At 50.2% G+C, this 23,589-nt stretch overlaps 1 protein-coding gene across 2 annotated transcripts; it reads left to right on the top strand.

Annotated features, from left to right (window-relative positions):
- The first annotated feature begins 9,179 nt into the window (after nucleotides 1–9,179).
- On the top strand, nucleotides 9,180–21,311 carry TFAP2C (transcription factor AP-2 gamma). Of its 2 annotated transcripts, none has more exons than XM_059827240.1 (7): nucleotides 9,180–9,209; nucleotides 14,246–14,722; nucleotides 15,021–15,072; nucleotides 16,628–16,850; nucleotides 17,530–17,648; nucleotides 19,036–19,177; nucleotides 21,026–21,311. In XM_059827240.1, exons 1-7 carry the CDS (start codon nucleotides 9,180–9,182, stop codon nucleotides 21,309–21,311), a joined length of 1,329 nt encoding a protein of 442 aa, XP_059683223.1. The 2 variants fall into 2 exon arrangements, with proteins under 2 accessions (XP_059683223.1, XP_059683222.1); XM_059827239.1 differs by lacking the exon at nucleotides 9,180–9,209 and adding an exon at nucleotides 12,707–12,754.
- Nucleotides 21,312–23,589: the final 2,278 nt, after the last annotated feature.

The raw sequence follows: 23,589 nt of genomic DNA, 5'->3' as shown, positions 1-23,589 counted from the left end.
TCACCCCTTAGGAAATACAGTAATTCACATTAGTTTAATTAACCCGGGGAAGCCATTGGACTGAAATGCAGCCACCTGTAAGGGAGAGCAGGGCGAGCACCAGGGTTAAATGGGAGAAAGGTCCCAATTTTAAAGCAGAAGAGTAGGTGTACATCTTCCCTTTAGAAGTGGGGAGGGATTAGTACATACAGGCCCAGCAGGAGCCCAGTCATTGCTAATTGCATCTTCACATTTTAGCAGCATAAAAAAAAAAAAGATAATCTTTGAATATTTAACGTCCCATTTCTTCATGACCACAGAGACTAACTGGGAAATGAAAGTCAACTGGAAGAGAGGGGCAGAGACCAGAACACCCCAGGGAGCTGCAGCCTGAGCTCGGGCACAGGTTCCTGCCCTTCCCCGCTGGCTTGTGCAATGGAGGGGCACTCGCCACCCTACAAGGTGAGGGGTTTTGCTCTCCTTGGCTTGCTTTCCTCCTCCTCCTCCACGTTTTAATAATTCCTGGGTGATTGATACTGACCTCGAGGTCAGGAGTCTCCAGTTAACAGCCAGGAAATGCCCTTCCCATTGGTCATTATTGCCTAATTAACGACTTGAAATATTTCACAATCAATGTCAATGACACAAGATGGCCGTTTGGAGGGGTGGGGGCTGCCGAGCACTTGGCAGCATTTGCATGTGAAAGGCCGGCAGTGAGATGCAGAGGCCCAGTGTCTGCCCCTGGGCTCGGGAATGGGGCCTCCAGCCCCACACACCGAGAGGAAAGTTTTTCACAAATACAATGGCTAGAAATGGCTGGGTTTAAGGACAGGTGTCTCCAAGCAATGCCACCGCGTCAGGAAGAGCTTATAAAAGCTGGGAATGATGGAAAGGGCTTGAACAGCCCATTCCCTCCCTGTGACTCTTCCTGGTCTCAGACAATGAACCCTTGGCTTGAATCAACACCAGCCTTGGGCTGAGCCAAGGTGTCTTCTTGGCCTGGCAGGGGCTGTGGGAGAGCAGGAGCAGTTCCCAGTCCTTCACCCAACCTCATCTGCCGGCCAGGACAGCCTGGCACCAATGCTGTGGCCTATAGATATAAAAATATATACATATCTTTCATGAGGGACACTCCCTATCCAAGGCGTTTTACAATGGTTGTGGCATGTTGAAAGGTTTGTTAAAAAAGCTGAGTTTTAGAAACAGCCTCCCTCTCTGCCTGATGAGGAACGTAACGGAGAGGGAAGTGCATTTTAATGTGCTGGGTGGCTGGCATGGGAAAGCAATGCAGAAACCGCGGTAGAGCAGGAGGGTTTGAGGGCTGGAGCTAGCTACTGGGTGTCTGGTCTCCGTGGGAGTCCTCCGTGGGCCACGTTAAGTCACTGATCTGGCAGAAAATTCACACAACAAAAGCGTTGCATTGGAGGGGTCCAAGAAGTGCCAAGAGCTGGATCCCGCTGCTGGGAGCCCAAAACAGGGAGCAGAAAGCGATGAAAGAGAAAGCCCCCCCCGCCTTTTCGCACTGGTGAGCTGCGTTGGTGCAGCTGCCCACAGAAGAGCAGCCTGAGGCCGCATTTGCTATAAGTGGATCCGGGCACTGCCGAGTGTCCAGCGTCATGCATCCGATGAGCATCAGCAGTGCAAGGACACGTTTATCTCTGCCGAGATGGAGCACATTGTGTAGCGTGTACACCAGCATGACGTTTTGTCCTGCTCTAGTATGTACTTTGCCAGTACTCCAGCCAATTCACCCCTTAAAAAATATAATAAAATTGAACCAACAGAGGGAATTTGCTTCAATGTGGACATGGACAAGCACAGCCTCACACAGAGAATTAATACAGAGCAGCTAACTTCATACCATTGTGATGTAACATTAACTTCCATCTGCAGGTACTGAGAGTGTGTGGTGATGTATCGATAGCAGTATAAACGTATCTCATGTGCCTCTACAATGAACACAGCTTATACAGCTGCTCCTGGTGAAGCTATCGTGGAGGGACCAGAGCAGATGAGCCTGGTCTGAGCTCCGTAACTGGCCTGTTCCTTCGGGGCAGGGTCATGAGGTGTGTAAATGTTCTCCCATGTTACACCACCAAATTAAAGAGGTCAAGCCAAACACAAATACACCAGAAAAAGTATTTACTGCTATAAATGATGCTGCAAATGAATATGGATTAAATACAGCTGAACCCTTTTTTAATGCATTTTGCTGTTTACATTTGTTCTTTGGGAATGCTTGGGCAGCAGTCAACATCACTGTTTCCTGTGGAGAACCAGAGTCCTTTATCTGTGTTAATCATCCACCTGCAATAAGAGGAAGAAATAATAGAAATAAAAGTAGCCTGTCATTGTAGCACAGCTAAGGACAGGAAGAACAGTGCAAAGTAACTGAAGTTTTTCTATACAAAGTGTGCTTTTAAAAAGGGCCACAGAGCTGATTAGCGAGGAGCGTAACTCGGGCATCCTGACAGCCCCATTCCTGCTCCGTTCGTCACAGTGATACCTAAACCCTGAATAAATCCCTGGGTATTCCTGGGTCATGTTTGCTTTTTCTCAGACTAGTTTCCCAGCTAATGCTTTCAGAAACAGGTTTGAAATTAAGATTTCCATATTTATGTTCCTATTAACATAGATACATTAAAAAAACTTAATGAGCTTATGTAACAAATTGCTACACGACATTGTTAACAATTCAAGCGAGGATCTGTACTTAGGTAGATAAGAATGGCATTTGCAATGGCACCAGCTCTGGTAAAATTACAAGGAGCATCAATTGCACGCTTCAGGTAGACTGTCCTGAGACTGGAGCCTGAAGGCCTCTGGCATGGTCCAGTCCCGCCGGCGAGGTGTGTGCATGGGGAGCCATGTGCCACAATCCACTTGCAGAGCTTAAACAGGGCGATAGGGCCCGCAGCCTCCGCCCAGGGACTTCCCATGTCCGAGGGATGAGATGAGGCTGTGGTTGCAGCCCAGGTCTCGGCAGAGCTGGCATCACCTCTTTGCCATCACAACCTTCCTCTGTTGAGCAAGACCCTTTGGGCATGCCTGCAGAGAGCAGAGCTTTCTCCTTGCCTGCTCTGAACTGGCGCGATGTGTCAGTGGGTTTGGGAGGCCGCCAGCCATTGCTCTGACGGAGCCAGTGTGCCTGCTCCGGGAGGGAATTGGTGTCCCAGGTGCTGCAAGGGCTCCTGGAGCTCCCAGATCACATCTGGCCAGCTTGGGGCGGGGGCAGGGCAAGCTGGAGGTGTTTGTAGCTTGTAGATATGCTTTACATTTCCGTGTTTCCTGCTTCCCCACTATAAACAAGGAAATACCGCGTCCCTAGACTTTGGGACAGGGAGACGGCTTGCTGCGTACGTGCAGAGGTAGTGCAGAGCTGGAGAAGACCAGCAGAGCGTGGCAGATGTTCAGCTGGTCTGAAACTGCTGAAGATGTAAATTGTCCCCTGCTTGTGTGCAGATAATGGTCCTCGCTACTGACCAGGCTCATGGGGACAACACGCTCTCCAAAGGAGCTGAGGCATTTCTTTTAGGAAGGGAGGGCTCAGGATTTAAAAGAGCAAGTACTTGGACCCTTCCCTCCCCAGTTAGTGCAGAGTTTTATATAGGCAAGTCAATGGGCTGGGGGTCATTTGCCCAGTCTCCCAGGAAGCCACCACTGGCCAACAGCTGTGGCTGCAGAAGCATGAACTCATCCCTCCCTCCCATTCATTGCAAAGCCTCCCTGTGACTATTTACACACCACCATTATTAAGCAGAGCCAGGTTTGGGCTCCAGAAGGCACTGCGGGCTTGACGAGGTTTGGCTGGCTTTGCTGGAAGAAGCCATGGGCGTAAGTGGCAACTGGTGCCCTGGGCATGGACAGGAGCCTGGGTGCTCCCAGGACACTGGGGGCTCTGGAGGACCCTGGCCTCATGGCCATGTTTCACTGGCCACCGTGGTGGCTGTGGTGGCTTTATATGCTGGCTGGGAAAGAGCAGACAATACCTGCCCCAGCAGAGAACAACACAGTGCCTGGGAAACCTGGGAACAAACTTGAACTGGTAAAGAGATCTGTGCTCTTTGCAGTGATGTTGCTCTGAGCGGCTCCTAACCACGCTACAACAGATTTACAGTCTCGCTGAAACGCAAGCGAGGATTCCTTTGGCGAAACTATGCTGGGATAAGCTATGCTGACAGAAGAGCACTTTAGCTGGTGTATTCTGTGTTTACACAAGAGGAGTGCTTTATCGGTCTAGCTATACTGGCAAATCTCCCCTCGGGCTAGTTAGTCTTCTCTCTGCAGCTTTGCTGCATAGCTGTATGGGCAGAGTCTCCAAGGAGAGATGCACTTGGCACTCGGTGAGGGGACTTGCGGGAGAGCCTCACGGTGCCTGCATGGGGCAGTTTGCCAGGCTCCCCCCCGGGGCAAGCATTGCCCCACAGCCTGGACCCAGGCTGGAGTTCAGGTCATTCTGGCAGCACACCAGCACACACCCTCGGTGTGGACACGGCGCGCTCTGGGGTAACCCATAATTTGCATGGGTGCAGCTTGACCTGGTTTGAGCCCGTGTCTGCCACTGGATTTGCATCTGTTCAGCTGAGCTGGTTTTGTTTCACTGCTGTGATTGTTTTCAATTCTAATGCAGCCCAGCACGAGGAAGTGGTGGCCTCGTTCCTCTCCTCTCAGCATCAGGGCGGGCTTTCAAAGGCCCCCATTTGTCTTACACCAATACAACTCTCACTCGTAAAATCTGCCTTCCCTGCCTTCCAAGTTCCCTCTCATTCCTCGACAGACCCTTGCCCCACGGCTCCCCAAAGCAAGATTTCCCTGTGCCCCAGGGGGAGGGAGCAGCTCTTCTCACATCCCCTCCCAGGCTTCCCTCAGCTGCTGTCCAAGGCCATGCTCCCGGAGTCATTAATCTCAGCTCTCCAGACCACCAAGTCATCTAACAGTACAAATTTGCTCTGGATCAGGTGTGGACCCAGGGCTGCTTTTCTGCTGAGTCAGTCAAAGCACGTGGTTAGGGGCAGCTTTGGAGTTTTCCTGAATTTGTCTTGGCGACAGGATCATGGACCAGGTCCGGCTGCAATGGTGGGGGCAAAGGACACCATATGCAGCATAAAACTGCTGCTACCAGGTTAATGTCAGCCTCTTTTCTAATACATTTTCATTGGTAAAGTGAACTTACACAGACTTTGTGCTTTCCAGTGACAGATTGTTGTACTAGTAGTAGGAGATTTAAAGCTGCTTGCACTGTGTTTCCCGGTGGTGTCTGGACTGTGGCTCCTAAATCCCATGGGATGGGAACTTTTGGCTCTTTCCTGAAACAGCTATGTCAGAGATTGGAAATCCAGCAAATACGTTTGTTGCGGCACTTAAACTTCTCTGGACTGATACGTACTGGGCACTTTTCACTACTCTAGCTAGAAATGTAGCACAGGCAAAGAAAGATCTAGGGATCGGGCATGGAGAGCCACAGCTGCCTGATCACAGCAGTGTTCCTGTGCAAAACTCTCTTAATAATAGCAATGACGGGAAATCTTGGAGCAGGGGTGCATGTCTGCAGGCAGAGGGGAAAAGGGATGACAGAGAAAAAGTTGGAAGCCCAAAAATGAAGATGCCTGAAATGCTGCCTGAATTCGGATTTGAACTGAAGCACCCTGAATCATATGGCCTCCATTTGATTACTGAATAGCAAAGAGTGCAGGGTTTTAATACAAGAAAAATCATCTGGACATCCCAAGTCTGCATCCTTCTGCAATCATACCTGCAGGCAATTAGCCAAACACAGGTAAGAGGTTTCTAAGTAGTGTGAATCCTTTCACCTTGGAGTATCTCCTTTGTGCTTTTGCAGCAGTAGTGCTGCAAGAAGTTTTGCAAATAATTTTGCATGGAAAAAATAGATCTATTTAAAAAACCCCAGACCCTGCATTTATTTGCTACAGTAACCATACAACATCATCCTGGACTCCTGTCTCTGCAGATACACCTGCAAAATCAAGTCCTTGAGAACGCAGCTGGGAGCAGGGTTGGAAGAATTTGGACTTATTTGCTGCCCTGATATTTTATAATGCTGACAGCCCTTCACTGGTGCCTTATTAGCATGATTATAAATGACAGAGTGCATTAGGTGTAGAGTTTTGACTGATGTAATTTTTGCCAGCAGTTCAGGTTTTTTTCCCACACAGCTCTGCTTCATCTTGCCATGTGGTAAGAGTTGCAGGTCACCAGCGTATCAGCAACGGAGAAACACCACAAAGGAGGGAACGTGGTGCCATCAAACCTTCTGTATTTTCCAATGCATCGCAATTAAGAAAACACCTGTGGTAATCTGTTAACAGGGACATGGCATGGAAGAGAGTGTCCTTGTGTTCTGCTTTGCTGCTAAGCGATAAAAAGGCCAAAGAGTTTGAGAGTTTTGTGTTTGCCTCTAAATTTTTTGTCCTGCTGAGCTTTTCCCCCATACGTGATACATTTTAGCTTTTGTCCAGCTGAGCTTTGAGGGAGGACTCCGGTGAAGGCTGGCTATTTAGAGGGATTAAGAGTTTTCAAGAAACTGGACTATGGAAGTAAAAGAGTAACTGAATTTGTTTTCTTTACTTACTTAAATTGCCTACAGGGGAAATCCTCAGCTTCAACTCACATGACCCATCTCCCTGACATTGAGGTCAGTTTACTAATTTCATCACCACTTTAAGATGACTGAAGAGTGAAGGGTAACTAGAAATAAGGCATCTGACTGTTCTGTAAATTCCTTTCCTACTGTACAGGTACTGTCTGCATCTCTGCTGAACTCCTTTACATTGTGCTCAAAATCGTCTTTGAAAGTGTTCAGATTATTTATCTATTAGGATTTTAAACTTGCGCATGTCTGTGTGTGTGTATGTATGTATGTACATGGAGAAGTGGATATTTTAAAAAACACACTTAACACACTTGATTGATTCCCTGAAGGTGCACAGGCTGCAGGACCCCTCAAAGCTGGGGATGGGAAAGACCTTTTGTACTTGGTGCCCATCTCTGTCAGTGGAGGAACCTTCCCCAAAGCATCACCATTGTGCCCCAGCAGCTGTTTTCTTAAAAGATGGTGCATCATTTAAGGTATCATGTAGACTGCATATACCCTGGAAGCAGAGGAAAGGATAAATAGAGCATCTCATGGCAGATGTTTTTACAGTGCAAGTATAGCTCAGTGACAGTGCCTGCTCCTTTTTCTAAAAGGGCAGAAGGAATGGGAGGCTCATGTTGAAGGATTTGTATTAGCTACAGCCTGAATTGGACTGAGCAATGTTTTTTCAGCTCATTTCTGTGTCTGTATTTGAAACACTTGCTTTTCTGCTGTTTTAGCCTATGGGATTCTTTCTTTTTGTGGTACTGGGGCTTTTTTTTCTTATTGTAGTATAAGTAATTAGCTGTAGGAATGTATGATCCACCAAGGCTTTATTTTTTAAAGTATGAATTATGTATATTGTGCCAAGAGCCTGTTTATCTTTTTGCTTTCAGAAAAAAGCCTAGCTAAATATACGAATCCTAATTTCACATTTAGCATTGTGGTGTTTTGACTGTTCTTGTTTTTTGATCTTGTTTTTTTTTTTGATGTGGAGTCTGCTTCCTGCACTAACGAACGGAGTTCAGTTATACACAGTCCAGCAATGACATCCTTTGGAGCAACACTCTGGCTAACAGCAATGAAGTTCGTGCCACTGTGGCTCCTGATGGACATAAAAATGGAGGGGGTAAAAAAAATCAGAGCATCTCTCCAGAATAGAGTGATCACACCACTGCAGGCAAAATGTCAGAGCCCTGAGGAGGTACCTCAGGATCATTGGGCAGAGATGCAAGGGTCTTGGGGACCATGGCTCCCACTTCTCCCTTGGTCCCACTCACTAAGAATCCAGCTCTTGCCAGCACTGGGATTATTACCCTTGTTTTATGAATGAGGAGACCGAGGTAAATGCAGCTGCAGTCACATTTGTGGTCATCCCCTGCCACAAGGACAGGGACAGGCTGGGAATTTGGGCCTTCCTCTCCCCCGTCCCATGTTGTAGCTGCAGGCAGGCTCATGTAAGCTCCTTCCCTCTCAGGTATCCATCTCCTGCTGTGAACCGTCCAGCTCAACAAAATTTCTTGTGTACAAAAGCCAGAGAGGCTCCTTGCAGGAGCCCGAGGCAGCTGTGCATCGCTGCTGAACCTCTGCCACATGCCATGCAGCATCTAACCTAGGGGCCGAAAGCACCTAGTGCCAAAGTCTGTCACTTCTGCCCGTGAATTGCTCAACACATCCTCTCCACTGCAGGCTCAGGGCACGCTATGGCCAAGGGACTCTGCTCCTCCAGCTCCATCGGGAAGGAGCAGGAAGAAAACATAGCTGGAATCGTGTTTATTAGGCAAATTAATAGGTTGGGAAAAAACTAGCTGCGGTGTGGGCATGCTTTTTTCTCGCCTCCTGCAGAAGCGAGGGCTGGAAGCTGAGGCAGGGAGCTGGGCAGGTGACGAGTGCTCGACGGCGTGTCCTCCCTCCGCTCCCCATCGCCTTCTCTGCCGGGGGGCAGGCTGCGGGGGGGGCGAGGGCCGGGGCCGGCACACTCACAGCCCCCGACGGGGCTCCGCCTCTCCCGCTGCACCTCAGATGCTGGTGTAATACTGGTGTGGGTGCCCCGAGCCCCGCTTGAGTCCGGCGCTGCCAGCCCCCCGGGGGGCGGGAGCCTCGGGGGAGGTGGAGGCAGCCCGGGCCGCCGCCGGGGCGGTGCAGTTGAGCCGTCGCCTCCCGAGCGGCCGCTGCCCTCCCCGGGGAGGGGACAGGGGGCGAGGAAGAGGCTCCCGTCGGTCAGGGATGCTCCCGGTGCGAGCAGCCACGGGGAAACACACCCACATCCCCCCATTCCCCGGGGCGCCGTGGAGGGAGGAGAAACGGCGGATCGGCGGCGACATCCTCCTTAAAATGTCCCGGCTGGGCCGCGGCCCGGTGGGATCCGTCCAGCAGCGGGGAGCGACCGTGCGAGGCAGTCGCCGAGAATAATAACCCCGGCGGGGGGAGCCCCGCGGCGGCGGGACCGCCTCTTCGTACCCTCCCCGGGGCGGGGGGCTGCGGGGGCCGGGGTTTGGGAAGGGGGAGGACAGGCGGGGGGGGCGCGGATGGGGCGCGCAGGCGCGCTGCTCCGCGCCCAGGTGTCCGCGGCTCCGCCACGGAGGCAGCTGCCGGCGCCGCCCGCCCCATGGCTCTGCTGGGGAGGATCGACTGGCAAGTACGTACCTCTGCACTTGTCCCGGCCCCCCCGGGGACCCCCCCCCCGGGAGCCGTCCCGCCTGAGCAGGAGCCCCCCCCCCGCCCAAGCCCAGACGGGGCGGGGGGCGGCTCTGCCCCCCCCCGGCTTTGGGCTGGCGGAGGGGGGGTTGTCCTGCCGCCCCGGGCGGGCTCCGCTGCGTGGGGCGAGGGTGGGGGGACACACCCCGCTTTCCGCCCCTCCCCGCGGACTCGGTGTGGAAGTTACACGGAAAGTCTCCCGGGGCCGCGGGGCAGCAGCTGCCTTTGTAAAGCTCTGCAGGAGCCGAGGCGACAATCCGGACAGGTTGCTGCAGTCTCATTAATGATACAGATACGTGTGTGCGTTTAAATAATTTTTAGAGGAAGAGGGATGTAACTAATTAGCATCCCCACGCTCTCTTTTAATTGCTGCCAAATAGGAAAACTACTGAATGTGACAGAGGCTCAGCAGTGGGCTCCGGCTCCCCTCCCGAGAGCGTGTTCACACCTGGGGGTGCGTTATGGCCCCCCGTGGGAAACTGCGTCCTCGTAAAGAGAGAGGTGTGCGGGGAGCTAAGCCCCCAGGAAGCAAGAAACCACTGCTCCTTGGAAATACGGGATGGCCCCAAAGTAAGGGCACTTACTTATTTTTCATAAGTAAATAAAGCTGCCACCTGCCAGGAGCCACCTCCCCGGCTGCTCCTCGGTTCCCGCACCGCTCCGGCCCGTGTCTCAGAGGGAGTGTCCAGGGAGGCACCGTGTCCTTGCCCAGCCCCGGCTGCCTGCGCCTGTCCTGTGCCCGGGAGTTCCCTGGAAAGGGAGACTTTCGCCGGGCGTGGGAGGGCACGGCCGGGCGGCGGACGGGCGCTGCCGCGGGTGTGCTTTGCCCCCGGCCCGCCCGCTGCTCCGTCGGTTTGCGTATGAACGGAGAGGACTGCGGAAAGCCACGCTTCGGAGGGGGCGGCTCAAAAAGCGTTATGCCCCCCCCCCCCCCGTGCCCCCCAAAAAGGCCCCAGCCGCTGGGCTGCCCGGCCGTTTATTTAACCATAGCATCCCTCGACAGAAGCACCCGGGGCAGGAGCCTCGCTCGGTGCCGGGGGAGGCATCACCTGCGCGGCGGCGGCCGGGGCGCGGGGGGGGCCACCCCGCGGGGTGCGCCCGCCCTTGCCCTGCCCTGCCCGGCTGTTCGCTGCCCGGCCCCCCGCGCCGGCCCGGGGCAGCTGCCGCCGCTGCTGCCAGCAGAGCCCGAGGAGCAAGTGGATGGAGGGGAAAGTTTGTCTGAAACTTCCCCGTATTTAGCCTCTTCTCTGCTTTCTCGGTTTGTTTTCTAGGAAGCCAAGTGCTTATTTTGGTCGCCTTGTGTACATAATTTCTTATAAATCCCTCATCCTCTTCCACGTCTCTATTTGTAACTACTACTTATATATTATATACATATATATTTATAAATACATATATATTTATATGTACACAACACACACATTTTTGAATATATACAATATACACAATTCATCTTCGTGATTTTGGCCACCAAAAGAAACAAAACGAAGGTGTTCAGACCTTGACATTTCTAAAGAATGAGAAAATCATGGTCGCCTCTCAGTGTGACATTTCCGAGCAGCAAGAAAATCTGGCTTCTGAGGTTATGATAAAAACGACCGACGTTGCTACAGTGCGGGGGCTCTTCGGAAGGAAAAAGGGCTGATCCCAAACCTGGGAAGCTCGACGGTTCCCTTCCTCGTTTCTTTCTAAATCCATCTTGTCCCTTTAATACAAATGAACTTTAAGCTCCCCCTGTCTTTTATTATTTAGATTCCTAGTCTTAATGACGCCAGGAGCAGCGCAAGCACACTCGCTAATAATCGTCGCGAACTGCATTTCAAAGAAACATCCCTGGAAGAAAAACACCGTCGTTTAAAAAAAATAAATAGAGACTCCACCAAAAATGATAATGCGGAGTCCCTGCTGATGATGGGCTTAATGCAACTGCTGCAAATCAGCACCTGCGTGCTAGATAAGGCAGATAACACCTCCAACAGTTACTTCCAGCACCCCCGTCCTCCTCGGGTGTATTTTTAGATCATTCATTTAGTCAGGTGGAGTTGTGCGGGTTTTTTTTTTTTTTAATTCTTATTTTTGTTATTTTTCCTCCCTGATCCTTAGGAAAAAAAAAGCGAGGGAAGTGTGAACTGGTTTAAATCTCGAGACGTGGGTCTATCTGGGGCCTTTAATAGCAGCTCTCGGGCGGCTCGTCCCCGGGCACTGAGATAGCCGAGATCTCCGCAGCCAGCACTGTCCAGGGTCATCTTTTGTCCCTGCCACAATAAACAAACACTTGCTCCTCTCATGTAAATGAGCAGCGATCCGGATGCACCTTAAAACACTGGGACAAGTCGTTGCTTTTGAAAGCGATGTTCATTTTGTCTGACACACATAACTGCGTAGATCAAATGGCTGCAGAAAGGTAGCAATTTGGCAGGGAAGTATTTTCTAAGCTTAGATGAAAGTGTGCTCACGGCGTCCGAAAATGCCTGTCTCACCTCCCACCTGCTTCTCCAGACCCAAGTTTGCGCGAAAAGATTAGACAGGCGGGATTTTCGTTAAAAAAAAAAATAAAAATAATAATGATGCGAGGAACCAGTGGCACAATTCACACAGCCCCGAATCGGGGACGCTGAATCAGTGCTGCTTTACCTACCAGGGATTCAACACAACTGCAATAATCTTGTCGGATAATTAAGTAAATTATACCTTAAACATTGGTAGCTTACAAGTTGTAATCAGTAATTCAAACTCTTGACAATTATGCAAATTGAGCTCCGGCTGGAGCTCGGACTTTCTCGCTTTTGCAGCGAGGACTTTTCCCCAGTTTATTTCGCCCAGAAGCCGCCGGACCAGCGCGTGGGGGGGCACCGGCGCTGCGCCTCCCCACGCGGATTCCAGCAAAGTCCTTCCACGCGTGGGGGGAACACCCGACACTACACCCCCCCCCCCCAAAAAAAAAAAAAAATCCAACACGTGGGGGGGCTTTTGGGGCTAGCCTCGTTGCGGTGTGGGTGCGGGGGAATGTCCACGCATGACCCCCTCCCCGCGGGCAGGACTGCCCCCCGCGCCCTGAGCGCTCCGGGGGCGCTGAGGGGGGGGGTCCGGCTCTGCGCTGCCTCCCCACCCCTCCGCGGGCGCGGAGCGCAGCGCGGAAGGAGGGGCTTGAGGCTGCGCGCTCCCTCCTGAGTGGCTGGCGGCCGCGGCTCCCAAGCCATCCCTGGGGAGGAGTTATGATAATCCTATTGCCATTAAGGGCGTCTGGGCAGGGAAAAAAACCCGAGTGACCATTAGCGCGGAGGTTTAGTCCGTCATCTGCCTTCATGCCTGCCAACTGAGCTCCGTCCGGGGGGCAGCTCCTCTTCCCCAGCGCCGACGTGGATTTACCGCCCGTGGGGGGGGGCTGAGCTCTCGTCTGTTTTCGGCACCACACACCTGGTTTGGACGCTGGACGCCATGTTGTGGAAACTAGCAGATAATGTCAAGTACGAAGAGGACTGCGAGGTGAGAAGCGCGGGGAGAGGTCGGGAGTAGGGAAGGGGGTCCGGCGTGGGGCAGCGCGGAGCTCCGCCGCCCCCCGAGCCGCGCTGCCCTCCCTCCCCGCTCGCTTCCAGCCGGCGCCTGGCTCTCCTGCCTCCGCGCCGGGCAGGATTTGTCCCTTCCCGAAGACCCCCTGGGTTGCGCTTTTTTTTTTTTTTTCGTTGGAGGTACGAATTTTAATTTTTTTTCCCGGAGTTTTTTGAACTCCTGAATAAACCGCGGGCGAAAGCCCCCGCTGGGAAAAACGATCCCGCGGCCCCCGCCCGCCCGCCCGGTGGGGCAGCGCCCTACGGGAGCGGGCAGTCCCCCGCGAGCGGGGAGGAGAGGCCACAGCCGGCCCGGAGGCAGAAGCGCGCAGCCCCCCGCCCGCCGGCGGAGCGCGCTGCCGAGCGCCCCGGCCTGTCGGACCGGTCCGGGCTGCGAGGCGCCGAGCGGCGCCGGCGCCGCTCCGGGTGGGAGAGGGCCGGGAGGAGCGGAGGAGCCGGCCGGCAGGTAGCAGCTGCTGCGGGGATGAGCCGGGCAGTGCTCAGGCGCCCGAGCGGCCCTTCCTTCCCACGTTCCCCTCCTCCGCGGGAGCGGCTCCCACCCCTCCGTGAGCTGCTCCCGGATTTTGATCTCTCCGAAAGCGGCTGCGTCCCCCCGTCGCCCCCCCCCCCCCCCCCCCCCGTCGCCCCCGTCTCCATTGGTCGCGGTCCGCCTGCTTGGCTCCTACAGATTAGCTGCAGTCCCCGCTTCACGCTCCATTGGGACCCCATTCACCTCTTATTAACTAGCCCTGTTATTTTAATGACCGTGAAGCCAGAAGCTGCTAAATCCCTGGATCAGCTCAATGTAGACATTTAAGCTTTGACTGCTGAGACTTGAAATCGGGGGAGAAGCGGAGATGGGACGGCTGGAGGGAGAAACGCCGTCCTTCCCCGTCGGGCCAGAGCTGTGCGTCCCGGACGGCTCCCGGGGCCTCGGGAGGGTGGGAGGGAGGGGGGGCCGGGGGCCTCCGGCCTGCTCTGCCCGGGGCCCTTCTCTCCAAGGGCAGCGCGTCCGCAGCCCCCCGGTCTCGGAGCCGCCTCCCCAGCCGGGGCCGCGCGGCGGAAATCGGGCGGCGTGGCTGATGTGCGGTTTTTCTTATTTTAATGATTCTGCCAATGACTTGCACGAGCGCGGGGGTCAGTCTGTTGTACTCGTGATGAGGAGAGCAGTGAGAACTGGTTTGTAGTCCCTTCCCTGGGAGCGGGGCTGATTTCCTACGCGAAGTGCCTTCAAAAGAGACGACTCCCCGGGCAGGAGCAGGACGGCTCTCTCCTCTCCTCCCCTCTCCTCTCCTCCGCAAGTGCCACCGCCCGCAGCCCCCAGCGGCGGCCGCCCGGCGTGTCCCCCCGAGTCTGGGCTGCTCCCGCTGCCCGACAGCCCCCCGCTGACGGCCGCCTCCCCTCTCCCCCACCCCTCTGTGCTTTCCAGGACCGGCACGATGGGAGCAGCAACGGGAACCCGCGGCTCCCCCACCTCTCGGCGGTCAGCCAGCACCTGTACAGCCCGGCCCCGCCGCTCTCCCACTCGGGCGCCTCCGACTTCCAGCCCCCCTACTTCCCCCCCCCGTACCAGCCGCTGCCTTACTCCCAGTCCGGCGACCCCTACTCCCACCTCGGGGACCCCTTCTCCATCAACCCGCTGCACCAGCCGCCGCCGCCGCCCCCCAGCCAGCAGCAGAGCGCCTGGCCCAACCGGCAGAGCCAGGACCCGGCCGGCCTCGCCCCCCACAGCCGCCCCGGCCTCGTCCCCCACCTCTCGGCGCTGGAGAGCGGCTCCGCCGCCGGCCGCAGGGAAACGTACCGACGCTCCGAGCTCCTCCTGCCCCACGGGCACGGGCTGGACGCCTCCGCGCTGGCCGATAACCTGGGCCTGCACGACATGGCCCACCAGATGGAGGAGGTGCAGGTAAGGCCCCCCCCGGACCCCCACCGCCCCCCCGCGCGTCCTGGGGGCGGGACGGGACGGCACGGGCGCTCCCCAGCTGGCAGAGATAGAGATGCCCCAGCGCGGAGCCAGGCGCCGTCCCCTCCTGCACGCCCCGGCTTCGCTTGCCCCGTCCCCGTCCTGGGAGCGAAACCCGCCTTTCTCCCCTCCTGCCCTTGGAATGGGGGCGCGCGGGACGGGGGTGGGTTTCCCGAAAGCCCCCGGCTCGTTCCCTCTCGGCTTTTCAAGGTGCGAAACTTTCTCCCCTTTCTCTTTCCAGAATGTGGAGGATCAACACTTATTAATGCATGACCAGACAGTCATTAGAAAAGGTCAGTAAGGTGGCACTGCAGTTTACTTTCCCTTGTCAATAGTTAAAGTTTAATGACGCGCCGGTGAATTGACGCCTTTTTATCTTTTAAAAAAGGCAGATCCTTTCGGATCGGGCGGGCGGAGGGGGGTTTACTCCCCTCTCTCCGCCGCTGGATCTCTCTAACGCCCGCCGAGGGAAGGCGGGGACTGCCCCGTCCCCGGCTGCCGCGGGGACAAACCCCGGGGCTGCCCCGGTGCGGCGGCGAGCGCGGGTGGCGGGGCTCCGCCGGGGGACCCCGGCCGTCCCCGCGCGGACGAGTCCCCGCTCCCGTGCGCGGCTTCAGTGGAACCCGGGACCTCGGGCGGGATGCGGTGCTGCCCTGGAATACCGGCGTGTAAAGCGACGCGGGGCGCGCGTTGCTGTTGCTGGGGTTTTGGGTTTTTCTTTCTTGTTGCTGCTGCTAGCACTCGAAGGCGCTTTGGGGTTTTTTGGGGGGTGGCTCCCCCCCCCCCAACTTCTTTATTACAAGACTCGAGAAGGGAATGAGCTCACTGGCATAAGCCTGCTCGGCTTTATCTTAATCGAAATGGTTTTGTAGCTGAGGTTTTAAGGACGGAGAAAGACGTATTGACTCAATTTACAGTCATTTAGGGTTTTTTTTTCCTTGCTTTTGTTTTTAAACAAATTTGTGCTTAAAAAAAAAATCAGTGCAAGTTTCCTCTGAAGACTTCAAACAAATACCTAACTGAGGAAAAGCAGAAGTGTTTGTCAGAGCGCTGATTGCTGCGTTTAGCTCATGGGAGAATAATTTCGCTGTCAGATGCACCACTGAAAAATCTTTCCCCCCTCCGGGGAGCGGGGCCGACCTCGGCTCTTTAACCCTTTCCCCTCGGTGCTGTGAGCCCGCAGCACACCACTGGGGGTTAACTGGGTGGGTTCGCAAGGGGATGGAAAAGCTGGATCTGTGGTTTGCTCCTTGCAAAGCCTTTGTTGTCCCTATTCACCTAAAGGCTGAAGCCATTAACGAGCAGTGCTTTGCTTTCAGTTCTCTTCTGGGCTGCATCCCTCTCTGTCGTACGGTCTGTTACGAATTTGTTGGGATTAAATTCCAAAGGCGGCTTCTTAAATCCGCGTGTGCGAGGTGGAAGATGAACCCCAGCAGGAGCTGGGAGGCTTCTCCCTGCCCCAGCTCGGAAAGCGTTTTTGGCAGTGGCTGAAGGATGCTGATTTGGAGTCTGTAGTTGTATTGGGCTTTTTACAAGTACGGATTTGCTGACTTGCAGCATGCTGCTTCAGAGATGTGTTCTTTGTGCGTTTTTAAAAAGTATTCTTAGTTGTGTTCGGCAGCTCCTTGAAATTTAGTGTGGCAAAATATAGCTGCTCAGGAATAGTTGTGGGGACCTTTCGCTTGCAGCCGAGCCCCGTGCTGCAGAAACGGGGGTCAGTGGCGTGAGCATTTAATGTAAAACGAAATCCTGTCTCCTGGTCTCTTTTTGTAGAAAGGAAATTCACTTGCCACTTCCTATTTATTTTTCCCTTTTATAAAATACCTGCTTTCCCTCCTCCTCTCGCAGGTCCCATTTCCTTAACGAAAAACAGTGCTCTGAGTCTCCCCTGCCAAAAGGATGGATTAATTGGGGTCGTCATAAACCCCAATGAAGTATTTTGTTCGGTTCCCGGGAGACTTTCCCTCCTGAGCTCCACGTCGAAATACAAAGTGACAGTAGCAGAGGTGCAGAGGCGGCTCTCGCCCCCCGAGTGTCTCAATGCCTCTTTGCTAGGAGGAGTACTCAGAAGGTAGGCTGCGACTCCCCTACCACCATCCCCATCATGTCTATGGTTTGTGATTTTTCTTCTTTTTTTTCCTGTGCTTGTGTGTGTGTGAGCAGCCAGATTAGCACGACAAGGAGCTAAGAAAGCCTTTTAGCAAATTTCTGGTTTTTAAGAAGCCCAGCAACACTGAATCCTAATAGGCTTTGGAAATAAAACTTCTTTGCACTTCTGCTACTTCTCGAGAAGTGCTATTAACAGCTCTGACAGCAATTCTCATTCCTTGTTTAAAGTTGGACTTTTGTCTCAAAAATGGTTCATGGAACTTTCTTATTCCTGTGACAAACTGTCTCCCCATGGAACGGTTTTCGGATTACATCTCGTCGTCTTGATTGATTATTACAAGGACACTTTCTCTGTCCTTTTTTGCATACCCTTAATTCGGCTTGTGATCGTTCTACAGCTGTTGGTTTTGATGGTGCAGTTTGAAACATTTTGATTTTGCCCTCTGCTGTGGTTCGTCCTGGCTGGTTTGTAGCAGAGCATTTAAAAAGTAGGTCACTTGAAAAGAGCCTGGTGGGTTTTTTTATCTTCCCCCCAGTAAACCCCTATTGAATTGAATGTCAGTAACTGGAATTTCTCATCTTTTAAAAAAGTGCTCCCTGAAGATAAATAAGGCCATTTTTTTTTTCCTCTTTAATTACAGAGCCAAATCTAAAAATGGTGGCAGATCATTAAGGGAAAAACTGGACAAAATTGGCTTGAATCTCCCCGCTGGTAGAAGGAAAGCTGCAAATGTGACACTATTGACATCTTTGGTGGAAGGTCAGTCTTGAACGTGTCTTAAAAATAAACTTTTTTTTTTTTCCCTTGTGTACAGCTTTTATCCTCCGGGCAAAGCATGGAAAGGCTGGAAAGCCAATGAACGTAATAGAGAGTTTTTTGTTTATTTTAAAGCGAGCATGATGGGAACAGTGCAGCGACTAACAGCTGTGTTGCCTTTGGGAGGCTCCTCTCCCCTTCTCCTTTCAAATCTGGTCTCCAAGCCCTTGGCCTCAGAGCCCTACCTGGATAAACCCGGCTAATGCTCCTCTTCCTCACGGCTGCATCGCAGGGATGCAGTAACTCCTACATGCCAAGCTCTTCAAAATGCACGTTCGTCCAGCCTGTGTTTCTTGAGGGGGCTGGGCTGTTTCGGTTGTGTAAGGGTGTGTGCAGGGACAGCAAAAGGGGTGAAACTCATTACATTAGTGGGTTTGGTTCCCTATTGGGAAACTTAAAAAGTCCAGGGCAGCTGACTCCAATGCCTGGCCCTACCTACCTCAGCGGTACCCTCAGAAGCTTTTCTAATAAACAAACGTATAAAGTGAGATTTATAGCTTTTGACTTCCTGATAGGAAACTGGAGCCCCTTTAATCTGTAACATGTTATGTGGACCCTCTATCAGTTAAGCTGACTCGAAGGGTGTATATACATGTATGTGTGTGGTTATGTTTTGTGTTTCTGTTCAAAGCAGCTCCTGGTAGTGGTGCAATTTGATAGGAATAGAAGCGGCAATTGAAAAGTGAAAAATGATCTAACAATACCTTACTGTTATTTCACTTCTATATCAGCTCAAATAATACAGCAACTTCCACTTAAAACCTTTCTTTGGAAGTTGGGTTTAAGAGAGCTTATGCGTGTGCACACACACACATGTACACTACAGGTGACAACGCACTGATCATGCCAATTCATTTTTTTTTAAGTCTGGTCAGCTTGCCTTAATGGAAAAAAAAGCAGCCTAGTTATACACCTTACAATTATATTTTCTAATGAAAATGCTTATTGGAAAGTATTTAGAAAATATACTAAACTGATAACCCCTTTATTATAGAAGTGGAATTTAGTTGGCAGGTTTTTTAAATATCAGTGGACATTTTGATCTAGATTGAATTCTAGTCTGTGCTGCACAGTTAATCTGGATAGAGATAGGAGTTTTTCTTTTCAGTGTACAGGCAACAGAATTTTTTCTTGATGCAAACTTACAAAGAAACACTGATCTGTTAATTAGAAAATGGTAATGAGTGGTATGGTTGTAAAATAGCAGTGGTCCCTTTCTAAAATAGGATTACACTTCAAAAATTCACAGTACTTTGCTTGATTTCCCTGAACTCGTTTTGATAAATAGCTGTAACTGCATTTAATAAGTGTTGCCTTTTACCCACACCAGGTGAAGCTGTACATCTTGCTCGTGACTTTGGTTACGTTTGTGAGACAGAGTTTCCTTCCAAAGCAGTGGCCGAATATTTAACTAGACCACACATGGGCCGCAATGAAATGGCAAACAGGAAGAATATGCTTCTTGCTGCAAAGTAAGTTTAAGGCTTGGATGTTTTTTTTTTTTTTTTTGTTCTTTTTAAAGATGCTTTTGTCTGACCACGAGTATCTGTGACTGTGGACAGTTTGGTACATTTTCATGTGCAATTTTAATCCGAGAGATGAAGCAATATTTCTTTTATTTGGTTTTGGTTTGAATTCAACTATGGCAGCAGTTATTTTAGTCTGAACCAACAATAATAATAATGATGACCCTGTATGATAACTCTAAAGCAGTTTGGACCAGTCAGTTCTGTTATTTTTTTTTTTCTTCTTTTAATTGTAGTAAAAACTTTAAAAAAAATTCCTATCCTGGGACAGCTATCTCTCTAAGAAAAAGATGTCCCTAGATCTGACAGGGTTGAGGACCTGGAGGGCAGGTGTGGTCTGGGAATGTGAACCAGGACAGGGAGCAGGAGATGGTTCACCCACCTTTGTGTCCACGCAGCCCAGAGGGGCATCTCCAAGGAGAGTTAGTGGTGGGGGTGCTGGGTGCAAGGGAAGCTCTGCTGCCGTGTCCTCCTACCGCTTTTGGCAACAGCAGCACACAAGTTTCTCCCACGGGACACTAGGAGTCAAGAACTCTGTGGATAGTCCCTTTTCACTATTATAGCTGAGGATGGGTGAAAGCCAACCTTTGGCAGATGTGAGAAGTCCCTGTACAATTCCTATTGCAAAGCTTGATGAACAGGGAGGGAAGGGTGAAGGAGAGAGGCTTTGTTATGGCTGTTCTGCAGGCACTTGTACCTGTAAATAAACCGCGTACTGAACAGGTTTCTGGTAGGAAATACCTGTGCCTGAGTGACACTTATCTTAAACCGGTGGCTGGAGAGCTCGCTGTCCCCTTCCCTCCCCAGCCTTCCAGGCTGAGGTTTAACAAAGCCTTTAGTTCATGATCCCTTCTGGTCCGCGATGTTTCCTGGTTTGGGGTTGGGGCAGTTCCTTGCTTTTGAAGGCACCCTTGCTCTGCAGAGGATCTGAGAAAACACTGCTTAAACCGCTGAGATGACTTGCCCTGACTTTGGGCTCAGATCAGGCACGCAAAACACTCCTGTTGCCGAGTGAATACATCTTCCCCTGAAAAAGAGGACTCTCTTTTACAAAAATATTTCCTAGGAAAGAGAGAGTGTATTTCTAGGGCTCGAACATGATGCTTTTTGCTGAGCACTGCCTCTTCTGCTCTTCAGTGTTATCATTACTGGTATTGTTATTAGCACTAATAACAGTCATCTTCGGGAAGATGTTTGTGATTGAGAAATTCTGATAAAGTGACGATTCTGTTAAGATTGCTCAGCTCCTGTGAAATCCCATCAAGGGGACAGATTTACAAGCAGCAAACAACATATGCTTGAGCATTATTAACCATTCATGTTTTGCCAGGCACATGTGTTAGTGTTTGCAGGATCAGGGCCTAGGTCTCTCTTAAAGAGGGGGTATAACTATAATATGCACAACTAAATTGAATCTGATTCAGCTGCTTTAGTCTTTCTAAATGACTTAACTGCAGCTGTGGAAGTTCTCACAGAAACTAGCCCTAAATTCCCACTCCCCCCTCCCTTAAAATCTAGAGCAAATGATGTGGGGACACCAGAGGTGGAGAGATGATTTTGCAGTCTGTATGTGGTTTTGTGACATAGATATAACAGAAGGTTCATCAGAAACTGGTGCTCATAAATAGGCTTTAATTTTAGACACTGCTGCTGATGGCGTAATGAATTTCTGAAAACTCCAATTCCCACATAACTGCCAAATATTTGATACGCGCTTTCTCTGTTATTTTTATTTATTTGCTTTTGCATAAATTCCCACCATGGTGTAAAGTGTGATGGCTTTGTGTCTTGTAGGCAGATTTGTAAGGAATTCACAGACCTCCTCACTCAGGACAGAACTCCTCTTGGAAACACGAGACCCAGTCCCATCTTGGACCCTGGCATCCAGGGCTGTTTGACTCATTTTAGCCTGATCACACATGGCTTTGGGAGTGCTGCCATCTGCGCCGCCATGACATCCGTCCAGAACTACCTAAATGAAGCATTAAAAATAGCAGACAAAACATACATGAACGCTGGCGACCAGAGCCCTGCAGAAACCAACAAAACCATTGATAAAATGGATAAGCACAGGAAGTAAAAGGAGAGAAACCAGACTTTAAACTCTTCCTCCTAAACACAGACTGGGATCTTCTTGCCGGGGGGAACATAGAGATTTGGGTCTTTTTCTTTTTTTTTTTTTTTTAAAGAAAGGCGGGGAAAAAAGGAAAAAAAAATCATCTTATTCAGGATCTTCACTCCCCCTGGATCCATGAGACAAGTCTTTCTAAAAGCTGCAGTATCCCTTATCTGTGGAAGTAATTACCGGAAGATAAGTACTTTGGTATAAGTGTATTGAAATCCTTTGCTGTAAAAGTGGTGCTATAAAGGGGTTTTGATGGAAATATGCAAAGAGATATATTTAGTTTTCTTTTCCACATCTAAGTATCTAGTGGTGACCAGCTTCGTGTATAGTTTTTAAGATACAGATTTTAGATGGAAGCCTATTTGTTATCTGATACAATTTCAGGGTTTTATTCTCTAAATGCAACAGTAACAATAAAGCAGTATTAAACAACGGTATATAGATTTATGTACATTAAAATTTTTTATAAACACCCAAAAATAATAAGATTATTCTGTGGGTTGGTTTTTTGTTTTGTTTTATTTTGTTGGGTTTTTTCTTTATTTTCAGATCACCATAGGAGAGTACTAAAATCCTGCTAGACTTAAAAGTTATCTGATGGCATTTGACGTGCTTATTTTTATGGAAATATTCGGGCTTTTAAGAACTGCAGTAATGTTGGCTGCAGTGGATATTATCTTGATATTTTTTTAACAAGGAATAGTTCAAAATGAAAATGCTTTTAGAAAATTCACTTTCTGTGTCTAAGGATATTGCAGCTTTATTCACATATTTATACTGTCTTGTTTTCAAATTGGGGGGGGAAACTTGAAAGAATAGGCACATAACTTTTTTTTTTTTGCCTATTAAGGCCAAAAAAATATTTCCAGGGAGGCTTTATGTGTATTAAGGGAAGCAGTGTGTTGAATGTAAATATTTATTTATGTGTAATTTAATCGGATTTGTAAATAATGGTGAACTTTTTAATACCTTTTTTTTTATAAATGGGTTTCAAATTTTAATTTTGGTAAGTATTTCAAAGGTAATGGGTAAGCTAAACATATCTTTAGGTTTATGCACAGGTATGTTATACAGGGTATTTAAGACTTGGGTTTTTTTAAATATCTCAATTCTTGCCACTGAAGATTAAATCTAATCTGAGGTGTATGTTCACAAAGCAATAATTTTGTGCATCATTCACCTGATGATAACTGACTAGACATGCAAAATGAGTGTGTGAGTTAGTGTGTATGTGAATAATGGCGGTTCTGAACTATCTTTACATATTTGTAAATGTTCCCAATATAATTCTGATGTATATGATAACCATATAATAAAAGTATTCTGGATAGAAGCACGGAATGTTTTGTTAACTGAAAACAGTTTTGTTTTCTTTCTATATTTCGGGACTGTGGGGCGAGTAGCACTAGAGGACATTATGTATTGAGTCATAATTGCAGCACTTTGTTCGGATTAACAGAACAGAAATATGAAGCTGTTTGCCAGTAAAACTAATGGTTTCAATTAAACACGTTATGTATCTCCAAGAATCTTTTTTTTTTCTTCCTCAGATGTCATTATCATGCTAGCTGCCTATTTAAATAAGCAGCTTAAACACAAACTGCAAGGCTTCCTCTAAATAAAAATCAGTCCTACCAGCTTTGTCTTCTAGTGAGTCTGACTTTATTAGAATAATCTGTCTCTAATGACAAATATTTGTGAAATCCCCGCATGTGAAATTTGATAGGTCTCCAATCTGGTTTCAGCCCAATTTTGCTGATTGGAGGAAGTTTACAGCATTTTGCAGAAAGTCCCCAAAGTTCTCGGTGGTAGTGGTGAGGCAGGGTCTGAGGCTCTCGGTGGCATTCAGTGTCTCGGATGCAAAATAGCCAAACCAACCTTCCTGAAGAGAACCTTTTTTTTTTCCAGTGCTTTCTGAAGGAACAACATGAACCTGGGCTTTAGTCTGTCCTGGGCATTTCAACACCTGATCAATCCGTCAGGCGTGTGGCTAGGGCAAACATGAGCGGTGACACCGGACAATAACTGCAAGTAAGAAATTGGTTCACATCATGGCAGTGTGTTTCTTCCATAGATGTGGAGAAGAGGCAATATGTACAATTTCTGAATACTTTGTTTATAAATCCTTTTTATGTTCTCATTTTTCCCTTAAAGGATAAAGGCAAACTACTGAAGGTGTGCAGGGAGAAGAAAGGAAAGGGAAGCTCAAAAGAAATGAATGTGTCGGTGGTGA

The sequence above is a fragment of the Gavia stellata genome, chromosome 20 (assembly GCF_030936135.1).
Source record: "Gavia stellata isolate bGavSte3 chromosome 20, bGavSte3.hap2, whole genome shotgun sequence".
Classification (NCBI taxonomy): Eukaryota; Metazoa; Chordata; class Aves; order Gaviiformes; family Gaviidae; genus Gavia; species Gavia stellata.
The sequence above is the reverse complement of the archived record's forward strand: the minus strand, read 5'-3'. Positions and strand labels throughout refer to the sequence as shown.

Coding starts and splice junctions, on each gene's coding strand:
- TFAP2C (XM_059827239.1), top strand. CDS start 12,707: ATGTTGTGGAAACTAGCAGATAATGTCAAGTACGAAGAGGACTGCGAG. Junction 12,755..14,245: donor AGTACGAAGAGGACTGCGAG/GTGAGAAGCGCG, acceptor TGTGCTTTCCAG/GACCGGCACGATGGGAGCAG. Junction 16,851..17,529: donor CTAGGAGGAGTACTCAGAAG/GTAGGCTGCGAC, acceptor CTTTAATTACAG/AGCCAAATCTAAAAATGGTG.